The 22,807-nt window shown below is 39.5% G+C and overlaps 1 protein-coding gene across 1 annotated transcript in view; it reads right to left on the bottom strand.

Annotated features, from left to right (window-relative positions):
* LOC126234228 (zinc finger protein AEBP2-like) overlaps positions 1-22,807 on the bottom strand; it is a 115,950-nt gene that overhangs the window by 62,959 nt on the left and 30,184 nt on the right. The window contains exon 3 of the mRNA XM_049942920.1: positions 19,548-19,634. Coding sequence (XP_049798877.1) covers positions 19,548-19,634 — 87 coding nt within the window. The remainder of the gene's footprint in view (positions 1-19,547; positions 19,635-22,807) is intronic.

The raw sequence follows: 22,807 nt of genomic DNA, 5'->3' as shown, positions 1-22,807 counted from the left end.
ATGGTCAAGTGGCAATCCACCTTATGCACACTAAATATATTTTAGTGTTTACCAAGAAATCCTTTATTTAATTCACAACTTGTGCCAACTTTTTGGCAATATCAGTGAAAGAAACATTAGCAAACATGTCCTGCAGGCTAGTTAATTTATCGTTTTGAATGTTATTTAAAAATTATTCATTTAGCAAAAGCTAAACAATCTGCTAAAAGATATGACCTCGTTCCAAGGTTTATATTGTGGGTCTACCCATATTAACCTCCTAATGAGCTGTTCACAGGTGTCAGCTAGTGTCAATAACAATGTTTAATTATGGCAGAGCACAATACGAAGAAATCCTCAGTAAAAGAAACATAATTCTTCTTATTACAATGAAGCATTGGGGTCTTATTAGAGATCTACATTCAAACAATGAAAATTCAGTGTGGGCTATAATGGTATGAGAGTGGTCTCAGTTGCCTGAGACTGCTGTGAGGGTGTTGTACCAATGCCTGTGACAAGGATTTGTTAAATGGTGGATCTGACTTGAGTATATCAAAAGTACCATCAAGTTGCCCATCACTTAACTGCCACCATTTAATGATGATGTAATTCAGTAATGGCATTTTTATGACATTTTTGAGTCTTGTGGTAAATAATGAGGAATTACAGGGCACTGCTAAGTATTATCATTTGCTTAGTTAAGTAACGTGCAGCTCACAATGCAACTGCTCATCTTCTAGGGACTAGCACTTATTTTAATGTGGCCTTTAATATGGTTTGCAACAGATACTATAAGACTCAATTTCTTGCATCAACACATGGGAAGAAACTTAGCACTCCCATCAATGACAAGGGCATGTGCAAGTGAAATTCATTCACTGCTTAACAAGGCTCCAAGCAATTGTGCATGCACTGGTGGCATTACAAGTAGATGCATCCCTGCAAGACATGATTACGTTACAGCCCCTGTAAGAAAAAGTTGACCAGTCTGTAAGAACAAAATCTGAAGCCAGTTTCAGTCCCAATAGCTCCCTGTCATCTGAAGAGAGTGTGATTTTCTCAAAAATAAATGAGAATCATTGCAAATCTCAAGACTACAGTACCACCATGGCACAGCACACCTGGGAACAAACAGCCATCTCCCTCCAATGCCAAGCACCTAGGTCATGGGAGACAAATCTAAGTTGCTATTAGAAGGCAAGGATTGTCTCCATAGGAAGTGATCATCCTGTGCTGCAGTAAATGTTAGGGCAGTAATAAATGCTAGAGCACATTTCATCAATGTGTTCAGTCATATTATGTTTTGCAAAATCTTACACTGATGCTCAAACCTCCTTGAACAGATTCTTGGAGACAGAAGAATTAGATCATGTTGTAATGATGAGAAGAGCAGCAATGCAAAAGCACACTTTGTTAAACACACAAATATGTATTCCACAGGCAGGTTCATTGTTTGTCTTCTGTTTTGCAAAGAGATGAGTCAGTACTCAATTCTTTTTACACTGCAGCAAAATGCTTCTCAGAGACTGAATAGAATCTAGTGTGACAACAAAAGTTTAAAGAAATCTATGCAGAGTTTATGAGGGGGTACAAAGACTTAGGAACCAGTAGTCATTACAGATGCAGTTTCGTGTTACATGGCACATAGTACTGTCTCTGAGGAAGCCAGCTCAACTACTGAATGAGAGTAGTGTTTGATTTTTCTGCCATACTGAACATGGATTAGTAACTAAACAGTTTGCTAATGACAGGACCAATCATTCAACAGGCTTTCTAATCCATAACATTGTGTTTCTGCATGCACTGCATTGCCTTTACACTAGATATAGAGAAGACATATTGAAAAGTTTTGGTAGCAGGTGAAGATCATGCTTACCAACAAATATTATGGAAGAGTGATATGTGCAACACTTCAGGAATACCAATTGAAGACAGTCACATGACAAACGGCTTGTGCAACCTTTCTTGCAGCATGGTGTCTGTTACAACCAGTTCACAAACAGTGTGACCACAGTGAAGCAGCAAACATAATCATTAGTTGTTTCTCTGTGGACAATCCTAGGTTGTGATACAGTAGGGGCAGCAATCAAGCTCCAGCAAGATCTCACAATGATATTTATGAAAGGTGGATCTTCACTACGGAAATTGTGCAGCAACAGTGTGAAACTACTCAAAAATATCCCTTCAGTGGTGCAAGAAACACAACCACCTCTACGGCTTGACAACAATGAGGATGTTAACACACTAGGCTTACTCTAGCTTCCAGCACGTTGTGAACAGTGTCAAACCAGCCCCCGATGTCTGCAGCTTCACAAAATGCACTGTATTGTCTGTCACATCATCCAATTTTTATTCATTTGGATTAATTAGGCCCATTGTGACCACATGCAAGATATTTTGCAATGACCATGGCAATGTGAGTTAAAGTGGCACAAGCCCTCACCTTAAGAGTTGCACTCCTTGTGGCAGACACTACACAGTGTAATTTGTATGACAGACGGCAATTGTGTTGATCATAGAATCATTGCTGGAGGGACACCTGTCAGCATAAAGAAGTCAGTACAAGAACTGGTGGATTGTCAAAAGAATCATCATTTGATTCTGTTTCATGTACCAGAGACCTATCTGAATATTACATAGCTACAAAGTTACTTTTACATTACACTGCACAAGCTGTGATACATGAGCTTAAAAACATGAAGTCAGTTTTAATGAATTACTAAGCAATGTGTGTGTGAAACTCTTGAAACCTAGAGACAATAAGACCTATCTACGAAGTGCGTGTGATATTGATTTAAAATCCAGTGAAGTTATTTTACGAAGATTTTAGGAAGTTCGTCCGGCCACAATTGTAGCAAGAGGCGTGGCTCTTCTATCATTTTAGAAAGGTACTTGGATGTGTAATTGCTATACATGAAAATAATTTTGTAAACTGTAAGTGATAATTGGCATTTTAATGAATACTAACTGTCGTGGTGCGCACAGCCACAAAAACGCAACAATCAGCTGCCGCAGCAGAATTAAGTGCAGCTGCAACTTAGTACCGGCACCTTCCGCCAACTGGCGCTAGAGACGCTCCCGCCAAACATTCAATCAGCCGCCAACTATGCATGCACACGAGTCTTTTTCCAGCACGGATGGTCACACTATGATATGACCATCCACCAGTCAGGTATCGCCAACGGCTGCCGTTCATCACTCTGGAATCAGCGGAGGTAGACTGGAGTTGCTGGTTTAAATAGCCGAAAGAAAGGGAAACCGGCGTCTTTCGACCCGCCGCAGACTGCAGCCTGGAAGATACTTCAACGCAGCTGGAACATCCAGGTGCCACATCTTCACTATGCCAGCCATTGACACCAGACTCTGCGCCCCTGTACTTCCTCGCCATCTGCCAGGAAACATTGTGAGAAAACCGCAACAAAAAAATGTTAATTCAGTTCAGTTGCTAATATTTCGATTCAATAAGGTGGCGTATTCTTTGGCTTGTCATTAATTTTGGTAGCAGAAAAGCGTTTTGTTTTTGAAGAAAGTTTATCTTTCTGTAAAATTAAGCGGTGGCCTAGCTCCTTCTAATAAATTTTTTTGTTCACACATGGGTGTTAATCTGTGTATATAACACAAACTGTGATATAACCTATTACTTTGGTAATGTTATGTATTTCACAATGTCTATAGTATGTATGAATGATGGTGGCTACCATGAAGTTACTTTTTAGTTCAAATAAAGGATTTACACTTTTATATGGTTTAGGATTTCTCTCTCTCTTGTGCGTGAGATCTGGTGCAGGTGAAAGCTGCATTTCTGTAGGGTTTGACAACAATAGCTGCTTTATCATGCTTCACTGTACCTGCTGATTTGAGTTGTTTATTCCATGCTGTCTCATTCTGGTTCAGTGGTATGCCGTGCCCTTAGATCTGTGAGCACTGTGAGAACTGCCATTACATCAATAGAATGAAGATGAAGTTGAGTGTCATTCAGATACTGTATACAATGTACAATCTTTAGTTATTAAGGGGAGTTTCTCTTCTAAATGAAGAGTCTGTATTCTTTGTTAAACATTTTTGATGGTTCAACAGAGAATTTAGACTTGAGGTAACATTTCAGTTACCAGTGCAGAAGAAGTTGCAAAGGTTGTTGGGTGAGGATACCAACTGGAGTGCAGGACATAATGATACCAAAGTCATAGTAAATAGGGTGTGTAGAAAGGAGTTTACTTCATTAAGTAAGTTGGAAGTGTGCAGGGCAGTACACAAAATGAGGAAGTATTGTAGTGACTGAAACCCCTGGGCTGATGAAAATTGTGAGCACCCTGGAAAGAGGCCAGGAAGGAGTGTGGTGTTAATTATATGCTACAAAATCTAACTTTCTTGCTACTGGTGAAACTCACATTTGCTCTGCCAGTTTCAGAGGTGCTTGATGACGTTCCTCTCCCTTCCGCTCTTTGCGGAAGTGGTTCCTGACGAGGTCCTGATGGACAGAAAAAGAAATTTTGAGTTAATATAACGAACATTTTTTCTGCAAAAGTAAAACAACGAAATAAAATAATATTGTTTCAACATGAAATGAAAGAGAACGCAATCATTTATTTAAGACTTTTCAAATTCCTACTGATAAGTGAACGATGAGCATCTAATCTACTCAATTATGCACAAGAATCAACATTACTAACAAAGTTCCAGAACGCAGGAACTTTACTCCAGTTGGAGGATGGCTATCTGAAGACCATCAAGGGCAAACAAATATTTACCGTCAGCATTACAAATAATTACTGAACAAATTTTAAAATTTGAAATCCTGTAGTAATCTGCCTAATAAAACATACAACCTTATGTTACAGAGTGGCAAGTTCTACAGTTACAAACTGTGAGTAAGACTGTATATGCAGCCACACTCACTGCAGACATATACTCACAATATATTAATCCAGTCTTTTGCAAACAGAGAACTTCATGACTAGCAAGAAGCTTCATGCACAATTTCAAACAATCATGATTTTTTCTCAGGAATACCCAAGACAAAGTTATAGGAAACATGTTTATCGCTTACAGCATTTTTGCTGTTCATGCAGTAAAACTGCCACACCAAACACCTACAATGTAACTCTCCTTTCTTTAATTATAGATTAGTACATGCAGCTAGGAGAATGAGTGTGCAAATGGGTGGGGTATTTATCAGCTGGAGTCTTTGTAGAGGTGGGGCAGCAAGAACAGCTGATGGTTATGGCAACATGACGGAGTAGGAGACACTATAGGATTAAGGTGCAAGTGGGTGATGTAGCATCTGGCTGCTGCCTTAAAATCCATCCTTATACCACACAACAGAGGGCTGTCTGTTGCTGCCATGTTAAGGAGCCTGAAACCCAAACTCAGTGCATATCATCTTGCCTGTGACAGCCACTGAATAGTGTCCATCCATGAGCCATGTGACATTGGACAACTTTCCAGTATTCCTCCAAACTCGGCCTTTATAGGTCACTGCACAGTGGAGCACCACCCAATCTAAGTTCCAGACATGACATCTATTATCTACTTTGGAGTGTCGTGACTCTATTCCTAGGAGTGCAGGAATGTAAGCTTCAACAATAGTTCTCATATTAGTGCCAATCTTTTAGTGGATCAGGACAATGTCTACCTTGCCTTCACTAGAAAGCTGTTTCATTTGCTGCATGTTACCATGTACAATGTGTGTTGCAATGAAGCTCTATTCTTCTCGGCTACTCAGGAACATCTCTCTTCTTGTGCATTTTTCTTTACTTTTCTGTATCTGAAAATTTATTACCAGTGTGTTGTATTCCACCAGGTAGGCTACTTACCTGTGTTCATGTGCTTCCACACCAAGCTTGCATGGTTTTGCTCCAAGTTTAAAAAACATTGCTTTGTTTCCTTTTTGTTGCAGATGACTATACACTTTTGCTCTCTCATGTTCTACGATTCTCTGCCTCATTCTTACCTGTTTTATCTTGTGCCTGTCTTGTGCCACTTCATCCCTTCATTCTGCTATCTTCCTGCCTGTGTCATTCCACCACATAATCCCTCCTTCAAGATGTCCTGGCCTGATCCCTGTATTTTTCTTCCAGGTCTGCATAGCCTGGATGGCACTGCCATCTCCTCCATGGGATAACAGCTTTCAAAGTTTTTGCTGCTGTTATAGTGACAACCTTTCCTCTGAGTACAGCACACAACATTTGACACTAGGATATCACCAGTGCACCTTGCATTGCTAAACTTGCACCTTCAGGAATGATTCTCATTAGTGACAACCATACAGCCTGTTGGGACTATTTATATGTTGATTTCATTATGAAGCTGTTTCACTTGCTGAGTATTATCATGTACATTCTGTGTTACAATGAAGTTCTAATGTTCATTGCTACCTGAGCATATTTCTCTTCTTGTGCATGGATCATCCACAACTGGTGGTACACAGGACCATGAGTGTCGGTGACAAGTTGTGCAAGGGAGTTTCCTGTATCATAATGTAGATCATAGATATCTTATTCCTGCTGATTGGATTCTTCATAACCCTCTACCCATTGTTCAAAAGACTGCTCCATAAAGGACTGTCAAGACTGATGTAATTCCAAGAAACTATCAAGACATGTAGAAACAATTTTGGATGTTAAGATATTTTAGTGAGAATGTTAATTTTTCTGAACAGTCTAGTTACAAGACACAGACATAAGTTCCCTTCCAGAATAAGTCGGTAGTGAACATATACATCCAACACACTAAGTGTAGCAAATAATGTAGTCTAATATCCTCACTGACTTTGCCACCCACAAAGAAGTGAAAGATTAGAAGCTCCTTCCACAAAACATACTGTGCTCAGTTCTGTAGAAATAAAGCAGAAATACACATTTCTAACACCAACTGTCAGCCTCTGTGGGCGAATAGTATTAAAACTCAACACCACAACACATCACAGTACCATACAGAAATTGGACATTCCTTCAGATGTGGGGACTCTGAAACAAACATTCTGGCAGGTTCCTTAACTCCAAAGGTTCACAGAAGGGCTAAGGGAGCCTCTGAAAATCTTAGTAGCAAATACTTCATAGTGTAGTGCTGAATTTATCATCTACAGCTTCTGATAAACTACATTCACATATTTCATTTCAGTTTCTACCCTAATAGGCTGTACAAAAATATTTAGTTTTGAAATTCAAATCATCCTCAGTGAATGAAACACGAGTACATAGAATATATTTTTCATTCAAGAGCAAACATCTAATGGAACACTTGCATTTGTAAATATTTTTTATGGAAGAATCATGAAAGTGAAGGTATGAAATGACATGAAAGAGTGCTTGGTAGTGGAGAGTTAATGCTTTCTGTTCATCTGTAGAATAGCCAACTTGCATTGGAGCTCTCATGTTACTTGATGCGATATTATTTCTTGGTCAAAGAGGCTTAACATGCAAAGGTTCACCTTAGGAAATTGCAGATACAAACAAAGTAAATCTCCTGTGAATATTAGTACCCTTATTTCTACAATAATCCAATATATAAGCAAGGCCAGATACCAACAAGTGTATGGAAAGTGTTTACATGTGCATTATCTGATATCTGATGCTCACAATGAACTTATTTCTAGTTGTCATGTCAGTGGTGCCATAATGGAACAGAGAGAAAATAAAATATATTTCTCAATTACTGTTACTGCCACTGCTGATTCAAATCACACTGAAAAACAACATTCACCCTGCATTACATTTACTGTGGTAAGGAGAATGATAAATGTCAAACACTTGACTGATTTTTGGAATTTGTAGATTGTGATCAGAAAACAAGAATTGCTATTCCACACATATTTCAATCAACAGTTGTGGAACATTCAATTCCTACTAATGAGTGCCACAGACATGATTGTTTTGTTTTGTTTTAGGACGCTTAAACACTCAAGGTCATAAGCACCCATGTCAAAATTATGAAACACAAAAACAGAGGAGTTGAGCTACTGAACATCAATCCCAAATGACATAGAACAAGACAGCTAAAAGCATGGGCATGGAGAAAGGGCTACAGAAGACACCATACAGGAACGGAGGACCTTCACCATATTGCTTTGACAGATAAAAAGTAAAGCTCTGTCGATAGCCAGCACCTCATTTGCTAAAATGACTTTGATGGCAAACCCAAACAGGAACATAAATCATTAAAAAACTCAAATTCCATCAGGATGTGGGAGACAACTAAAACATGGGACAATATGTACATAGCAGTGGGAGAGAAGCACTTGTCAGATGATGGCAAAAAAGGCAGTGGCCAATGTGAGAAGTAGGAAAGCTAGAGATTGCAAATCAGGAGATGAAAGGAAGAGATTAGATGCCCTTGGATTGTGTGATATGAGATGGGGGAGAGAATGATCTTTTACTCAGGGGAAATCAAGATTGATGAAAAGGGAATAGGAATATTGATAGGACAAAAGGTGAAAAATAGCGTAATGAAGATACAATACATTGATGGAGGACTGATGATGATAAGACTGAAGGGTAGTTCAAAAGATTTGGTGTTAATACACGTACAACCAGCCAGCATTAGATGAAATTGAAGAATATTATGAGGAAATACAAGAACTCATCGATAAAGTAAATAGCAATGCCTGCTTCATCATAATGGAGGACTGGAACGGTGGTTGGTAAAGGAAGAGACGAAGATACAGTAGGAAAATTTGAATTAGCAATAAGAAATAAGTGGTCTAACACATTATTTGAACACCACAAAAGGAGATGTTACACATGGCTATGAAATTTGAATAGGGAAAGATATCAGTTGGACTACATCCTCACACAAAAAGGTTTAGGAACAGTTTGAAGAATGCCAAAGCTTATCCAGGAGCAGATATAAATTCAGACCACAACCTAGTAGTGGGAGAAATTAAAGTGTAGTTGATAAAAGTCTAGAGAGGTAAAGCAAAATGAAAAATGAACATAGAAAGATTCAAAGAGGTAGGAAAGGCATCAGATTTAGAAAACAGATTGACGGAAAAATATGAAAGAGGTAGTGTTGATGGAAGTGTTCATGACAAATGAACAAGAATGAGGGAAAGACTCATGGACTCTGCCAAAGAAGTAATAGGAATTAGAGCATCCCAAATCAGCAGGAAAGAATGGATAACAGAAGACATGTTGAAAAAGATGGAAGAACGGAGAAAGTGCAAAAATGTAGGAACTGAAGTAGGTACAAGAAACTGAATAATGAATTAAAAAGAGAAACTGAAGAAGCAAGAGAAAAATGCATGACACAGAAATGCAACAAAATCGAGAAAAGGAGAAAGAGAAGTATGAAATGATGTATAGACTGGCTAGTGAGAGAGGTTTTTAACATAAGAGAAAGAGGAATAAGATGGAAAGAGCAGATGGCACTCTAGCAGAAGAAACACAGGAGGCTTTGAACATATGGCAAGAATATACTGATTGTCTGTATAAGTGGGATGAAATACAAAATGAAATACTGGTTATGTAGAAGGTGAGAGTTTGATGGCTTGATGCACAGCTGGACAGGGGATGGAGATACTACCTTGAAACAGGGCGATTTCATAACCTGATAGCTGAATTTAATGTCTCATGTCCGCATGCACATGTCCTTCAAGGATCGAGGGGTAAAAAGAACAAACTATAGGTGCCAGATGGGAGACTGCACAGTTTGCGATTAGCCGAGAACTTGTAAGCAACTGCGTAAGACACTTTTTCCTTTACCTGGATCTCCCAGACAGCCCACTCATCAAGATACATGGGACAATCTAGAAAGGAGGTGGCATGGCCACCATTGCAGTTTATACAGTGGGGAGAAGGGGCGGCCAATCGCCCTCGTGCACATCCCTACCAAAGGTTACACATTTGGCTGGGTGATTTACAGCTATGATATCTTGATCAGAGAGGTACGACTGGATTTCAGCCTCTGTCAGACGACTGAGCAGCCTAGTGTAAATAGCACTAAGGGAATAATTCAGAGTTCTATGGGCCTGTACATTAGCAGGATAGATGTGGAGAAGTGAGGCGGAACCAATTGTTGTGCTTAAAATCAGAATTAGTCTCTAAAAGCAAAGTGCCATTCCATAGATGAGAGCAAGATTCACAGGGTCAACAACTGCATAAACACCCTTGTGAATAATGAACAGATCTACCATCTTCACTATGTGAGACCACTAGGTACCGTGGTGCAGCTGGAAAGGTCTTTGAATCATTAGCCTCATTCTGTCTAGGATTTTGTATACACTGATTGTGAAGATGACTGGCTCATTGTGACAAAATCCTGAATGACTGTTAGCGTCTCCAATGGCATGCTCCTTCGAACTGGGGGCCACCTTCACAAGGGAGCACACCCGGCTTAGGTGATTGGTGGCAACTCAGATCACACCTCCCGAACACCTTACAGATGGACCAATCAGCAATTTGGGAAGGTTGTAGCTCAGGCAATCACCCCTCCTTGGGTCTGGCCTGTACCAGGGTTTATGTGCGAACCCTGCCTGTCGACCTGGGAATTATGCAGTACCCAGTCACCTGTTACATGTCAGATGCATGTCATGGCCATCAGGAGCACACAAGGAGGAAGAAGAAAAAGATTAACCTCAAAAGTCAAAGCAGAGTAACGAGAGGAGGAGGGAAACGAAGAAAGGGAAATGAAATGAAAAACAGTGGTGAGATGGTTCTCATGTCAGTGACATGCAGTGTGAAATATTCCGAGTAACACCAAATAATGTTTCCCAAGGGAGGGTGCAAAAAACAGCAAGATGATTGACATGCAGAACAGAAGGGAAAAAGACACTGCTAAGGCTGGGGTCCTGTGGTAGTCAAGTACAAACCCACCAAAGGGTGGCGAGCCCCCTGGTGTGGAAGACATGGTTATGGTAAGGGAAGTACTATTAGACGATCGTATGAAGTTGCTCTGACATTTTCTTCAGTGAAATCCTCTTGTGAAATTTTCTCCATGTGGTTTTCTTAACCTTACGTTGCTGAGTGTTGCCATTACCATATACTTCATTTGGAGAGATTTGACATTTAAAACCAGTTCAGTAGCTGTTCACATTATTAGGGAATTCTGAAACACTATATGCCACATCTGATACCCACTGGAATACTAAGTTTGACACTGCAATACCAATTGATGCTCCCTTGGGTACACTTGCCATTGCTGTTTAAACTCTCAGTAAGTTAAATTTGTCAGCTGAAACATGTTGTGGTATGGGGTGTTCCATGTGAGATCATGCCATCTGTTTAGGTAAAGTTGTCAGCGTCAACTGAGTGCAGAAGCTAATTACTAGAAGCTCGAAACATTACCATTGATGTTGAAGTAACAAACTCAGACCTTATTAAGTGAATTTCAGTATCTTTGTGGAAAGATGGGCACCATTCCCCTGATCTAAAGTTGTTGCGAGTGCAATTCCTATCAGTCCTGAATTACATTAAGTGTGCATTAAGGAAAGGAAATTATTTCTTGGTGAAACTAGAAACTGATTTATTCAAGTTCAATATATTTGATGTCATTATTGACAATCTTACCTGAACCCAATTTGAGACAGTGAAAACTTCAGACGAAACATTTCCTGGAAACACTACTTTTCACACCCATTTATTATTATTATTATTATTTCTTTACTTTCTCAGACGTTAAGTCTGGTTAAAAATGGAAAGTGACGTGGACCTTGATCAAGCGTCACTTCCTTTTAACTGTACGGTATATGTTATATTGCATTTAGGAACTTTCGGGTAATTGAACATGTATCAATAATTACGGATTTCTGTAATTGTATATATAAGTTTGGATGTAGCTGTATTGCATTGATGTACTGGTGGATATTGTGTGGTATGACTCCTGTAGTTGATAGTATAATTGGTATAATGTCAACTTTATCCTGATGCCACATGTCCTTGACTTCCTCAGCCAGTTGGATGTATTTGTCAATTTTTTCTCCGGTTTTCTTTTGTATATTTGTTGTATTGGGTATGGATATTTCGATTAGTTGCGTTAATTTCTTCTTTTTATTGGTGAGTATGATGTCAGGTTTGTTATGTGGTGTTGTTTTATCAGTTATAATGGTTCTGTTCCAGTATAATTTGTATTCATCATTCTCCAGTACATTTTGTGGTGCATACTCGTATGTGGGAACGTGTTGTTTTATAAGTTTATGTTGTGAGGCAAGTTGTTGATGTATTATTTTTGCTACATTGTCATGTCTTCTGGGGTATTCTGTATTTCCTAGTATTGTACATCCACTTGTAATGTGATCTACTGTTTCTATTTGTTGTTTGCAAAGTCTGCATTTATCTGTTGTGGTATTGGGATCTTTAATAATATGCTTGCTATAATATCTGGTATTTATTGTTTGATCCTGTATTGCAATCATGAATCCTTCTGTCTCACTGTATATATTGCCTTTTCTTAGCCATGTGTTGGATGCGTCTTGATCGATGTGTGGTTGTGTTAGATGATACGGGTGCTTGCCATGTAGTGTTTTCTTTTTCCAATTTACTTTCTTCGTATCTGTTGATGTTATGTGATCTAAAGGGTTGTAGAAGTGGTTATGAAATTGCAGTGGTGTAGCCGATGTATTTATATGAGTGATTGCTTTGTGTATTTTGCTAGTTTCTGCTCGTTCTAGAAAGAACTTTCTTAGATTGTCTACCTGTCCACAATGTAGGTTTTTTATGTCGATGAATCCCCTTCCTCCTTCCTTTCTGCTTAATGTGAATCTTTCTGTTGCTGAATGTATGTGATGTATTCTATATTTGTGGCATTGTGATCGTGTAAGTGTATTGAGTGCTTCTAGGTCTGTGTTACTCCATTTCACTACTCCAAATGAGTAGGTCAATATTGGTATAGCGTAAGTATTTATAGCTTTTGTCTTGTTTGTTGCTGTCAATTCTGTTTTCAGTATTTTTGTTAGTCTTTGTCTATATTTTTCTTTTAGTTCTTCTTTAATATTTGTATTATCTATCCCTATTTTTTGTCTGTATCCTAGATATTTATAGGCATCTGTTTTTTCCATTGCTCCAATGGAGTCACTGTGGTTATTCAATATGTAATCTTCTTGTTTAGTGTGTTTTCCCTTGACTATGCTGTTTTTCTTACATTTGTCTGTTCCAAAAGCCATATTTATATCATTGCTGAATACTTCTATTATCTTTAGTAATTGGTTGAGTTGTTGATTGGTTGCTGCCAGTAGTTTTAGATCATCCATGTATAGCAAATGTGTGATTTTGTGTGGGTATGTTCCAGTAATATTATATCCATAATTTGTATTATTTAGCATGTTGGATAGTGGGTTCAGAGCAAGACAGAACCAGAAAGGACTTAATGAGTCTTTTGGTATATTCCACGATTAATCTGTATTGGCTGTGATGTGATATTATTAGAGTTTGTTTGGATATTAAGTGTGGTTTTCCAGTTTTTCATAACTATGTTTAGGAACTGTATCAATTTAGGATCTACTTTGTATATTTCCAGTATCTGTAGTAACCATGAGTGGGGTACACTATCAAAAGCTTTTTGATAATCAATGTATGCGTAGTGTAGTGACCTTTGTTTAGTTTTAGCTTGATATGTCACCTCTGTATCTATTATCAGTTGCTCTTTACATCCTCGTGCTCCTTTGCAACAGCCTTTTTGTTCTTCATTTATAATTTTGTTCTGTGTTGTATGTGTCATTAATTTCTGTGTAATGACTGAGGTTAATATTTTGTATATTGTTGGTAGGCATGTTATGGGGCGATATTTAGCTGGGTTTGCTGTGTCTGCTTGATCTTTAGGTTTCAGATAGGTTATTCCATGTGTAAGTGTATCAGGGAATGCGTATGGGTCTGCAATGTAACTGTTAAATAATTTAGTTAGATGTGAATGTGTTGAGGTGAACTTCTTTAGCCAGAAATTTGCTATTTATCATTTCCAGGGGCTTTCCAATTGTGCGTAGAATTAATTGCTCGGGTGACTTCATGTTGTAAAATTATCACTTCAGGCATTTGTGGTATCATCTTGTATGAGTCTGTTTCTGCTTGTATCCACCGTGCATGCCTGTTATGTTGTACCGGGTTTGACCATATGTTGCTCCAGAAGTGTTCCATGTCTGTTATGTTTGGTGGGTTGCCTACTTTAATGTGTGTGTTATCTATTGTCTGGTAAAATTTCTTTTGGTTTGTGTTGAATGTTTGGTTTTGTTTCCTTCTATTTTCACTTTTTTTGTATCTTCTAAGTCTTTGGCCAATGCTTGTAATTTATGCTTCTTTTCATCTAATTGCTCTATTGCTTCCTGTTGTGAGATTTTACCTAACCTTTTTCGTTTTTTGTCTGATATTTCATTTCTTATAAATTGTGTTAGCTGTCCGATGTCTTTTCTCAGTTTTTCTATTCTGATCTGTAACCTGTGTTGCCATGCTGGATTTGTGGGTTTCTTCTGTGTGTTGGTTGGTTCTGATCTCTGCCTAGTGTGTATATTTAGTGTAGTGAGTGCTCCTACATAAACCAGTAGTTGTAACTCTTCCATTGTTGTATTTTCATTTATTTTGTTGTGTATGATTGTGTATTATTATTATTATTATTATTATTATTCTTTCCAACTCCTGCTACATGAATGGTTTAAGACTTTTTTGTTTTACTACATTCCAAATAAATCTGATTCTAGAAACAAATTACACAAGACATATCATAATAGCTCTTACTGGTTTTCTCAAATGATGGAGGTCATGAAATTAAACATTTTGTTTAACAACACAATGTTAAATAGTGGCAACTATTTATTTACAAGTGATACAAAAGAGCTGCGGGTTAGCACCTGACCTTCCAAGTAGTCAACAGCGTCATGTAGCACCTGTTGCCAGCTATGTGGAAGGCATAGTACCCTGTTGGCAGAGCCTGTTCTGTTGATGGTGCAAATGCACCAGTCTACTGCCTGCGTAATCTCTGTAACAGCTCTGAAGTGAATGCCACAAAGTGGTTCCTTCATCTTCAGAATCAAATCACAGTTACAAGGACTTGAGACTGGGGAGTATGGTGGATGGTACAGTACGTCCGAGTTCCATCGACTGAACAGAACAGCCACAACTTGCACTCTATGTGCATGTGCATTGTTGTGCAAAATGATGGCTGGGTTGTACAGAAAGTGTCGCTGCTTCTTTAGCAAAGATAGTTGCAGGTTTGGCTCCAAGAACGAGCAGTAATACAGTGCATTTATGGTCTGCGGTGGAGGGATGTAATGCATTAGTGTCTCCACAGCAGTTTTGCCACTGTAAGAACCAATCCTCACACTTACACTGGGATGTGATGAAAGGGCTTGGAGCACTTCACTGCAAATCAAGTGTGAAATTGTGAGTGTGACCTTAGCAAGAGCTCATCACAGATATGCTAGTTTTCTGTCAGTAAAATTATCATAATTAAATGCAATGAAAATTGCAAATATATTTATAAGTGTTATTTAAATTTGTAGATAGCACAATGTACTCAAATTCTGACTGAAAATGTGTGTGGAGTACCGCAAATATGATTTCAGAAAATCTGCTTAAAGAATATAATATTATGAGGCAGCAAATTTAACTTGCTGTGTCAGTTCTGTAATAGGGAATCCTGTATTTCCTTACTTTCATAGAAGAACATAGTTCTGTATTTTAATGCCTGAAATGAAGTAAACAAATTTCATGGAAGAGAGAAATATCAGTAATCCTTTTTTCTGTGGGACGAAATGCAGTTGAAGCAAAAGCATCTAGAATCAGGGTGGTGAGCACTGGATTTTGCACAGGAAACAAAGCATTAGCAGAAACTGTACTATTGGTAAGTAATGTTTATATTCCTGTCCTCTGTCTAATGGGAAGGCAACAAACTTCAAGGTTCACATGTTCTGCAATACAGGATAACATTGGACCTAACACACAACACAAGTCAGTACTGTTAATAGTGGGTTGATGATACATGTCTGTATACTACTACGTTCTCTGAATCAACCTGTTAATTTGCTCTAATTTTGCCAGCACTATATCATGCAACAAATAGTACCATAGGATAAACCAGCAGAAAAATGCTCCTGTTGGAGCAAATAAAATATGAATATGTTCCTCTTTGAAATACTTACAGGAGACTGGAGAACCAGCAGCCTCAGTCTACATTCTGCCTTCCTCTACAAACATTTTTGTCTATGAACATATTTCCACTATTTTAACACAGAATATTCTAGATTTTTACCTGTTCTCTCTCTGTAGTGAAGCCTTCATACTCAGTATCTCCCTCTCACTGTTACTGTCTATGTGTCTGTCTATCTACCACTTTCTCATTTTCTCCCACAGATTTACAGTATATCCCACTGCCACTGTCTCTGTCACCTCTCTCAATTACACTGTCTCCTTTTGTCTTTCTTTGATACTCCCACTCTCTCCACATCACATTATCAGTTCAAAAATTCTGGGGCATCCAAGTTATTTTTCCTCTTAAGCACTGGTGTGTAGAATTTTGGTCTAAAATTTGCTCTCTGACAACCGTGTGTTCAAGTCCACTGATCTTAGAAGGTCCAGACTCCACCCACCCATCATCCACAGAGCCTGTGTGTTGTCCACACACATCTTTTGTTTGGACTACACTGCCTCCTCTCTCTCTTTCTCCCACTGACTGTCTTCGTTTATCTCTCCTCCTCCTTTACTGCCACTGTCCCACTGACCACTAATATCTCTTTTTCCACTTCTCTAAAGAAATTCCCATCACTTGACTGTTAATTGTTCGTTTGTTTTACACAGTCATGATCTCACCTTCATGGCCTTTCTCAAGATCATGTTGAAATGTTAAAATACCTTTACCCTATCTGTACTTATCGAAAAAATATTTTTCATCTTAAAAGATGAGTTTTATTGCAGGATATGAGTACTTGTCTAAGATACGAAATCTGGTTCACATTGTGCACAGTTGAAAACCAGAACTGGCCTATGGAACTAGAAATATGTTTTTTCAGTGATGACATGGTACAGCAGGACAGACATTTTTTAACATTTCAACATACACACAAGAATTGCTATCAACCCAATGTCATTATTGTGCTAAATGAAAGCACACTAAGAAGTCAAATGAAGGACATTTGTTACAAAACATTTTATCATTTGTTTTACTTTTTTTGATATTTTGCTCATCAATTGCCATTCATTGAAAATATCTGGCTTGTGATTTGTACCATAAAAGAGTAAAACTGTTAGAAATATTTTATGGAATTTCCAGTCTTTCCAGTATTACCAGATTTTTGCTATCATTTTCTTTCCAGATATATTAAGATCCTTGTTACCCAATTTTTGTCACTGCAATACCACTTTGGCCATATCTGTATAGGTATCAAGTGTCCATAGTTTAGAGCAAGTGATCGTAAAGCTTCATGGTGAAGGAAGTCTGACTACAAACATAATTTTGTGACATGAGAAATCTATAATTGGCCCTAGAACCCTTGCCACATGTCCATGGCATCAGACAAAACTACATTTGTGCATCAGACCAGTAATTACATGCATATTTTGCAGCAAAAGTATGACAACTTGGAACCACTGGTTTTTAGTAAAATGTAATTTTATAAATAAATGTTTCGATTTGCGTGAGAATGTCATCTGTAGAACATACAGTAAAGTTTTCCATTATTTCCCATCAAAATGAACTGAAAGTGACAAAAAATGGCTCTGGGCACTCGGGGACTTAACTTCTGAGGTCGTCAGTCCACTAGAACTTAAAACTATTTAAACCTAACAAACCTAAGGATATCACACACATACATGCCCGAAGAAGGATTTGAACCTGTGACCGTAGCGGTCACACGGTTTGAGACTGAAGCGCATAGAACTGCTCGGCCTACCCGGCCGGCAAACTTTTACATTTTACCCAGTACTGTAGGATAGTTGCAGTACCGCAATTCTTCCTACAGGTATACAAAATGTCACTGGAGTGATGTCTATCCAAAACACAGGACCATTAGTTCATTGATCAACGTAACCTGAGACATGACCCACAAAAATTGAATTTTTACACACAGCTTTTTCGAACATAGGGGTGCTTCACACCGTCATGCAAAAACCAATTGCCATTGTAGACATGTGGTTAGTGTTTAGTAAGACATTACATTTACTCTGTATTTTAACCCAATGAGCACATTTTGTTTATCTCCAATAATATCCCTCAGACTGTCATGTTTCATGTCAAACCTTCTTTAAAATAACAATAAAATTGGGTTAGTATAACAATACAATGAAAATCAATTTTTAGCTTGTGGTGTCACCGTCAGACACCACACTTGATAGGTGGTAGCTTAAATCAGCCGCGGTCCATTAGTACATGTCGGACCCGCATGTCGCCACTGTCAGAATCGCAGACCGATCACCACCACTAGGCAGGTCTCGAGAGACGTACTAGCACTCGCCCCAGTTGTACGGACGACATTGCTAGTGACTACACGTACGAAGCCTTTCTCTCAATTGCCGAGAGACAGACAGAATAGCCTTCAGCTCAGTCCATGGCTACGACCTAGCAAGGCGCCATTAACCATATCTGGAGAGAGTCTCACTTGTATTATCAAGAGAAATGTACCGCAATGAATTAAAGTTAAGTATACGAGAAGCTCCGTTCTTTTCTTTGTAGCATTCACTAAGTATCCTGTTTCAGACTTAACGTAAGACGGCATGAGTTAACGCGTGCCCTTTCAGCTACCTCCCTTGTGTCTAGACTGTCTTGTCTAGACACAACATAGCTTATGCAAGCTTCCAGAGCCAGACCAAGTACGTTATATTTTCAATAAAATTGGGTTGCTATATTTCTAGTTAGACTCCAGCCAAGTATCACACTCCATGACCAGTCCTCACTCTCAGCAGCCCTGATTACAATGGCTGAGCAGCTTCTGAATACTGCAGATTCCTGTTCCTGATATTAAGCAATGCTGAAGTTCATTTAATGAACAATATCCGCTGGATAGAGGACAACTGGAAGCTAGGGTTTTGGAGTGAAGTGACAAATTATTCTCTCCTCCATGGCAATCTGATGGCTGGATTCAATTTGCGAAACCCTATGCTTGCTTTACCTGCCATCATCTTCGTGCCAACAATGACATGCACAGGAGGCATGCCATACAATATGCTAGTCCTCCTCGTTAACTTGTTCTCTCCATATTGCACTTTAGAAAATGCTAAATGCAGAAGGATAGGCATATATTTGACAGTACTCTGTACTGTCTACAGCAGAGGATGATTGCAGAGACAATGACTGTGAGTCAGTTCAACAATGCCAGCTGTCATGGAGTGGAATTGTGAGGAAATGATATATGGACAGTGACATTCCTGAAGTGTGCCTGTATGCCCATGTTCCAGCCTGAAGGCAATGGTTTATCTTAAGGATGAGATATCAAGGTGGCTTCACTCCAAACCCGATGTCCACTACCTCCATCTTCTCCAGTATCGACTATCAAGGATGGATGGATGAAAGTGTCCCCAGTGGAGTTCAAGCCATCAAAAATGAGAAGGGTGGGCACACCCCATCTTAAAGTACACTAATATGTGCCCTTATGCATTGGAGTCCGTAGTGTGTAGAGTAGGAACACCAACCTCTGACGGTGGGCACTTACTGTTACTCACCTAGTGAGGCTGCATCTGGAGACCTAGTACTGGGGCCGGCCTCCAGTTCCCATTCACGCTGACTGGCCTTGCGCTTAGTACCTCCAGCTGTAAATACACAGAGACAAAAGTTCTTTTAAAAATCTTTATCTACTGTTTTAATGATGTGTTCCTATTATACCTGCAATGACTGGCATATAAGGGTATTTTAACTTACAGAGCTGTACTGAGCCTACAACCGATTTCAGCAGCCGTTATTAAGAAACAGAAACCCATGTTCATTGCATGTCTGTAGAACAGAAAGCACAAAAGAAATAAATAAAGAAAGAAAGAAAGAAAGAAAGCTTTCAGCATTGTCCTCAGGGACAGAAATTTTATGAACTGTGCTTATACATGACACTCCAGAAGAGTGATGCACTGACCTATGCCCTATTAACAATAAATTACTTTCTTTTAATATTATGATTACAGTATGAAAATAGTGATATTAAACAATTTGTCATACAAAAATGTACAGATATTGGTCATTAGATTTATTTCTATTTTGTAAGTGGTGACGTATGTCTTTTTATAAAAATGTGATGTAGCAAAGACATTAGTTATGAATTTTAAAATAATTATAAAAGAGTTTCAGGACAGTATAGAAGGTAAGGTATAGAAGATAATTTGTCATTTGACTAAATCGCTACACTGCAACACATCTGGCTGTAGTGGTAGGAGAAAAAAAGACATGAAACAGAAGCTGTGGTTGACAGAGGAGTAAGACAGGTGTTGAAGTCATGCACAACTAAACAATCAAGCACAAAATGTGAGATTAAGTGACCACAGGCTAAATTTATAGTCTGCCCACACCACTTGTCATAGCCAAGCACCAAAAATGTATCGAACCTAGGTAATTTATGGATATAGTGCCTGTTCTTTTGGTCACACTTCCATAACAACAGACACCATACCTTTATAAACACAGGTGCCTAATGGCACATTTGTCTTTCAGTCCAGATGCACTATGTTCATCTGCTATGTTACCTGCTATTCTACAGAAATGCAGTACACCTGCAAGCAAAGAAGAATAACATACTGGGTACAACATGCTCTAGTGTCCGTCATATGGATATTTACGTTAGATAGGGAACATATTCAAGTAAAAATCAAATTTCTTTCGTTAGCCACGGATAAAGGTTCATTCCAAACATATTGGATGTATCTACAGTGCTTAACTACAGTCATCCCCATCTTCTCATTTGGGCATTTGTGCGCAAATAATCCTCCAGCATGAGAAAAAAAAAATGCTGTGAGAAGACTGGTACAATACATACACACTGATGAATTAAATTGTGAGGATCTGAACAGTGAAGTTTGGAATATATTTTGATTGGTTGTGGATGAAAACAGCAAGTCGACTATTTTTTTTTTCTTTTTTTTTTTTAGGGCGCACAACTGTTATGGTCATTAGCGCCCAGCCCGTGACTTAGGAAGCAGTAAAAAACCGAAATTGAAAACCAGCAGCAATGGGAACAAAGTCATAAAATTGAAGGAACTAAAAGCAAAAGGAAGGCTTAAAAATCCACTACAGAAAGGGGTTGGTTGTCCCCAAAAAAAGCTTCAAATGACTGACGTCATTTCACTGGCACTAATAAACTTGAGAACGCGGTCGGCTGAGCGCGTGTCATCTGCTAAAATCTACAATAGATCAGGCAATAGCTGTAGACGGGAGCGTAACGGATTAAAATAGGGGCACTCAATTAAAAGGTGTCTTACCGTCTACAGCTGAGAGCAGTGGGTACAGAGTGGGGGAGGATCGCCGCTTAAAAGATGTCAGTGGCTAAAAAGACATTGCCCTATACGGAGTCTAGCTAAAATTACCTCCTCCCGACGACGCGTTCGGGATGAAGAGGTCCAACCACAAGGAAGAGCTTTCACGTCCCGCAACTTATTATGGGGAAGTGTTGACCAATGCGCGTGCCATAAATGAACAACACGACGACATAAAATGCTCCGTAGATCGGCGAAAGGAATCGATTGAATAGCTGGCCGAAGAAGAGAGACTGCAGCCTTGGCTGCAATATTGGCCGCCTCATTTCCACAGATACCAACGTGTCCCGGGAGCCAGAGGAACGCCACCGAGACGCCCCCCAGGTGTAGCAAGCGCAGACAGTCCTGAATCCGGTGGACCAGAGGGTGCACAGGATAAAGAGCTTCAAGACTGAGGAGAGAGCTGAGAGAATCTGAGCAGATTACATACTGTATCCGCTGATGGCGACAGATGTAGTGGACAGCCTGGAGAACAGCGTAAAGCTCCGCAGTATAAACCGAACACTGGTCGGGAAGCCAAAATTGATTTGCGGTGTCGCCAACAATATAGGCACTCCCTACACCTAACGATGTTTTCGAGCCGTCGGTGTAAATAAATGTGGCGTCCGTCATTTGTGCACATAGAGCAGCAAATGCCCGACGATAAACAATTGTAGGGGTACCATCCTTGGGAAATCGACAAAGGTCACGGAGCAGGCAGATCCGGGGACGGAGCCAAGGCAGTGCTGTACCCCAATTTGTCAAGAAGGTTTTAGGAAAGCGGAAGGAAAGAGAATGGAGCAGTTGATGGAAGCGGACTCCCAAGGGTAGTAGGGAGGAGGAGTGGCCTGCTTACCCTACATCAAAGGAGGCGTCGAAGAAAAGGTCATGGGCTGGATTAGCAGGCATCGAAGACAGATGGCTAGCATAACAAAGGACTGCTCGCCAATTGGACAGCGGAGGTTCAGCAGTCTCTGCATAAAGGCTTTCCACAGGGCTAATGTAAAAAGCTCCAGACACTAAACGTAATCCACGGTGGTGGATAGAGTCGAGACGCCGAAGAATAGACGGCCGAGCAGAGGAGTGGACTATGCTTCCATAATCCAATTTTTAGCGCACTAAGGCACGATAGAGGCGGAGAAGGACCACTCGGTCCGCTCCCCACGAGGTACCATTCAGGACACGGAGGGTGTTAAGGGATCGCGGACAGCGAGCCGAAAGATAGGAAACGTGGGAGGACCAGCACAGTTTTCTGTCAAACATAAGACCCAAGAATTTAGCGACGTCTGAAAACGGAAGGTTGACAGGACCTAGATTACACAAGACATATCATATTAGCTCTTACTAGTTTTCTCAAATGATGGAGGTCATGAAATTAAACATTTTGTTTAACAACACAATGTTAAATAGTGGCAACTATTTATTTACAAGTGATACAAAAGAGCTGCGGGTTAGCACCTGACCTTCCAAGTAGTTAACAGCGTCATGTA

The sequence above is a fragment of the Schistocerca nitens genome, chromosome 1, assembly GCF_023898315.1.
Source record: "Schistocerca nitens isolate TAMUIC-IGC-003100 chromosome 1, iqSchNite1.1, whole genome shotgun sequence".
NCBI classification, from domain to species: domain Eukaryota; kingdom Metazoa; phylum Arthropoda; class Insecta; order Orthoptera; family Acrididae; genus Schistocerca; species Schistocerca nitens.
This window is presented reverse-complemented; position numbering and strand designations above follow the sequence as displayed.